The sequence below is a fragment of the Arachis hypogaea genome, chromosome 18 (assembly GCF_003086295.3).
Source record: "Arachis hypogaea cultivar Tifrunner chromosome 18, arahy.Tifrunner.gnm2.J5K5, whole genome shotgun sequence".
NCBI classification, from domain to species: Eukaryota; Viridiplantae; Streptophyta; class Magnoliopsida; order Fabales; family Fabaceae; genus Arachis; species Arachis hypogaea.
Window position 1 is genome coordinate 103,742,147 of NC_092053.1, and position 3,391 is coordinate 103,745,537.

General features: G+C 33.1%; 1 protein-coding gene across 1 annotated transcript; it reads right to left on the reverse strand.

The window, feature by feature from the left end:
• Positions 1 to 488: 488 nt before the first annotated feature.
• Positions 489 to 1,905, reverse strand: LOC112770221 (uncharacterized mitochondrial protein AtMg00810-like). The gene is made up of 3 exons (XM_025814616.1): positions 1,528 to 1,905; positions 783 to 923; positions 489 to 626 (listed from the first exon to the last, which is right to left on the reverse strand). The coding sequence occupies exons 1-3, from the start codon at positions 1,903 to 1,905 to the stop codon at positions 489 to 491; spliced, it is 657 nt and encodes a 218-aa protein (XP_025670401.1).
• Positions 1,906 to 3,391: the final 1,486 nt, after the last annotated feature.

Below are 3,391 nucleotides of genomic sequence, written 5' to 3' on the forward strand. Positions count from 1 at the left end.
AGAAAAAAGTATAGGAAACTAATTGAAAATTCGGTAAAACTATAAATATTCAATGAAAGATATTCTTATAATCCCTATTCAATGATTCTACAACATGAAATATATTCCTATAATTCATTTTATTTTGTCACTATTATTCTTTTGTTCATTTATATACAAATTGTACCAAAAATACATTCTCTTTATTTTTTTAACTTTTAAAATACCTTATTTTAAGAACATACCAAAAGAGTAATGGATAAAATGAATTAGAAATAATAGTAATAAATATATATATAATTCAGTTTCCATCGTTCAAGTTTTCATTATGATAATGTAATATTTTATGTTTGTGTGGATTCATGGAATATAGTTTGTGTCTTTATCATATCATGGTGCACCATAGAAAACCACAAGGCTATGTAATTTGTGTTATTGAAATTTGAAATCTAAAAATAAAAACAACAGAAAACGTATATAGTTTCAGTATAATACAGATAATTTGGAAATTAGTTCTTGTGTTGCAGTCTCCCACTCTCTAAACCAGTGTAAGGATCAACAATAACATTAATAATGCCCGATTTTCGAGCCAAGAAAGATTCTGAAAGAGCAGACTTGAACTCATCAGGTGTCCCAACAAGATAGCCCTTTTCACCAAAAGTTTCAATCAAAGAATTTGCATAATAACATAAGATGCTTTAAGTATAACCATCACAAAATTATTGAGGGAATAGTGAAATTCATTGTAAGTAATTCTATGCAAAGTTGAAAGCTGAACAACTTGACGGGTAGAGGGTACTTACTTCGGTCATGCCATATCGCTCCAATAAGCGATGCCTAGTGATGGCTTTCCATTCTTGCATAACAGGTTGAGGGAGTATTGCAGAGGACCCAGTTAAAGTGTTTGAATATATTGTATTATCAAATGTACAGGGAATCAGCCTCTTTATAGAGAAATTACAGAAATAGAAATAACTATAAAATAGGAAAGAAGGGAAAAATACTAGCCTAAAATAAAGGAAAGATTTCTAATAATAAAATCCCTAAAATTAAGCTAAACCAAAAAAGAAAAAGATTTATAATTAATTCTATTTACATAAAAAATTCGTGAAAAGAATTAGGAATCTGATTTTGATTTGATCTAGTCAACACTCCCCCTCACGCTGGCTTAAAGATATCATTCATTGACAGCTTTCTTATTATTCTATCAAAAGTCTTCTTGGGTAATCCTTTAATTAGAACATCTGCTAATTGTTTCGTGGTTGGAACATATGAGATGCAAATCTATCCTCTCTCAATATTTTCCCTGATAAAATACTTGTCAACTTCAACATATTTAGTTCTATCATGTAATATTGGATTATGAGAAATAGAAATTACAGATTTGTTGTCACAATACAACCTCATTGGTAGAGAAATGGAAACTTTTAGTTCTTGTAGAATTTTCTCTACCCATAGTGCTTCACATATTCCATGAGCCACTGCTCTAAACTCAGCTTCTGCACTACTTCATGCCACAACACTCTGTTTTTTACTCCTCCAACTAACCAGGTTTCCGCCAACAAAAGTACAATACCCAGATGTTGAACTTCTATCCATGACATTCCCAGCCCAATCCGCATTTGTATAAGCTTCTACTTGAAGATGTCCATGCTTTTTGTAGAGTAACCCTTTCCCAGGCGACCCCTTCAAGTACCTTAGGATTCTAAAGACAACATCCATGTGTTCTTGACCAGGTGAATGCATAAACTGGCTTACCATGCTCACAGCAAAGGCTATATCCGAGCGTGTATGGGATAAATAGATTAGCCTCCCTACCAACCGCTGATATCTCCCTTTGTCCATTATATTTTCTGGTTCAGCTGGCTTCAATTTTAAATTAGGCTCTATAGGTGTTTCAGCAGCTTTACAACCAAGTAATTCCATCTCTTTTAAAAGATCTAGGATGTACTTTCGTTAGTTCATAAAAATGCCTTCCTTAGACTTTGCAATATTCAATTCCAAGGAAGTATTTTAATGAGCCAAGTTTTTTAATTTCAAATGCTGCAGCAAGCTTCTCCTTCAAGTCTTTTAGCTCCAAAAAATCATCACCTGTCAGAATAATGTCATCCACGTATACAATTAAGATGGCAGTTTTATTAGCTGCTGAATGTTTATAGAAAAGTGTATGGTCAGCTTGGCTTTGAGTATAACCAAGTCCCTTCACCACCATTCCAAATCGTTCAAACCAAGCTCTTGGTGATTGTTTCAATCCATAGAGAGATTTCTGTAGTTTTCACACTTTATTCCTCCCTAGTTCAGCCTTAAATCCAAGTGGAACTTTCATGAACACCTCTTCCTCTAGCTCCCCATTCAGGAAAGCATTCTTTATATCCAATTGATGTAAAGGCCAATTGTAATTCGTAATAAGAGATAAGAGAATCCGCACATAGCTCAGTTTGGCAACTGGAGTAAAAGTCTCTCGATAGTCTACTCCATAGGTTTGTGTATATCCCCTAGCTACTAACCTAGCCTTATACCTCTTTATGCTTCCATCAGCATTGCACTTGATGGTAAAAACCCACCTGCAGACAACCAATTTTGTATTCTGTGGCAGATCTACAATCTCCCAAGTTTCATTCTTCTTGAGTGCATGCCACTCTTCCATCACTGCTAATTTCTAGTTGGGATCATCTTGTGCTTTGACGATCGGAATTTTTGCTAGTAAAGAAATTCACAAATATAATCGCGTTATAAGTATAGTTTCTAAACTAACAAGAATCCTTTCGTACAAAAGTTTTGTTTGTCACTAAATCAAACCCAATAAAATTAATTAACTGAAGTATTCAAACCTCGGGTCGTCTTCTCAAGGAATTGCAGGGAAGTATGACTTATTATTAGCTATGGAAAAGGTCGAATTTTGGGTTTTTGAAATAGGGAATAAGTAATTTGAATGGTAAGAAAAATAAATAAATAATTATAAAGTAAACTCTTGGCAAGGTATGAGAATTAGAAGTCCTATCCTAGTTATCCTTATCAACGGTGATGAGAATTGGGTTTTAATCCCACTTAGTTAACCTTTGCTAAACAAAGGAAGGTCAAGTGGACTAATCAATTTGATCCTTAGGTCCTAATCAATTCCTAAGGAAAGACTAGAGTTATTGGAATTCAAATCAATTAGCAAAAATAATAATTATCAATCACGATGAGTTTGATAACTCAAGAGTCTCCAATTAATCAATTAAAGCCAAGAATATAAAAGGCTAAATAAAAATCATAAATCTGAAATACCTCAATTGCATTAATAATAGAAAATCAATCTAAACATAAAGAGTTCATAAACTAAATTGATAAAATAAATAAAAGGAACATTGAACCTGTAATGAAGATAAGCAGTCCTAAAATTGAGAGAAATCCTAATCCTAATCCTAAG

Coding starts and splice junctions, on each gene's coding strand:
- LOC112770221 (XM_025814616.1), bottom strand. CDS start 1,905: ATGGAATTACTTGGTTGTAAAGCTGCTGAAACACCTATAGAGCCTAAT. Junction 924..1,527: donor CTTTTGTTGGCGGAAACCTG/GTTAGTTGGAGG, acceptor TTCTCTATAAAG/AGGCTGATTCCCTGTACATT. Junction 627..782: donor AGCGATATGGCATGACCGAA/GTAAGTACCCTC, acceptor TTTGGTGAAAAG/GGCTATCTTGTTGGGACACC.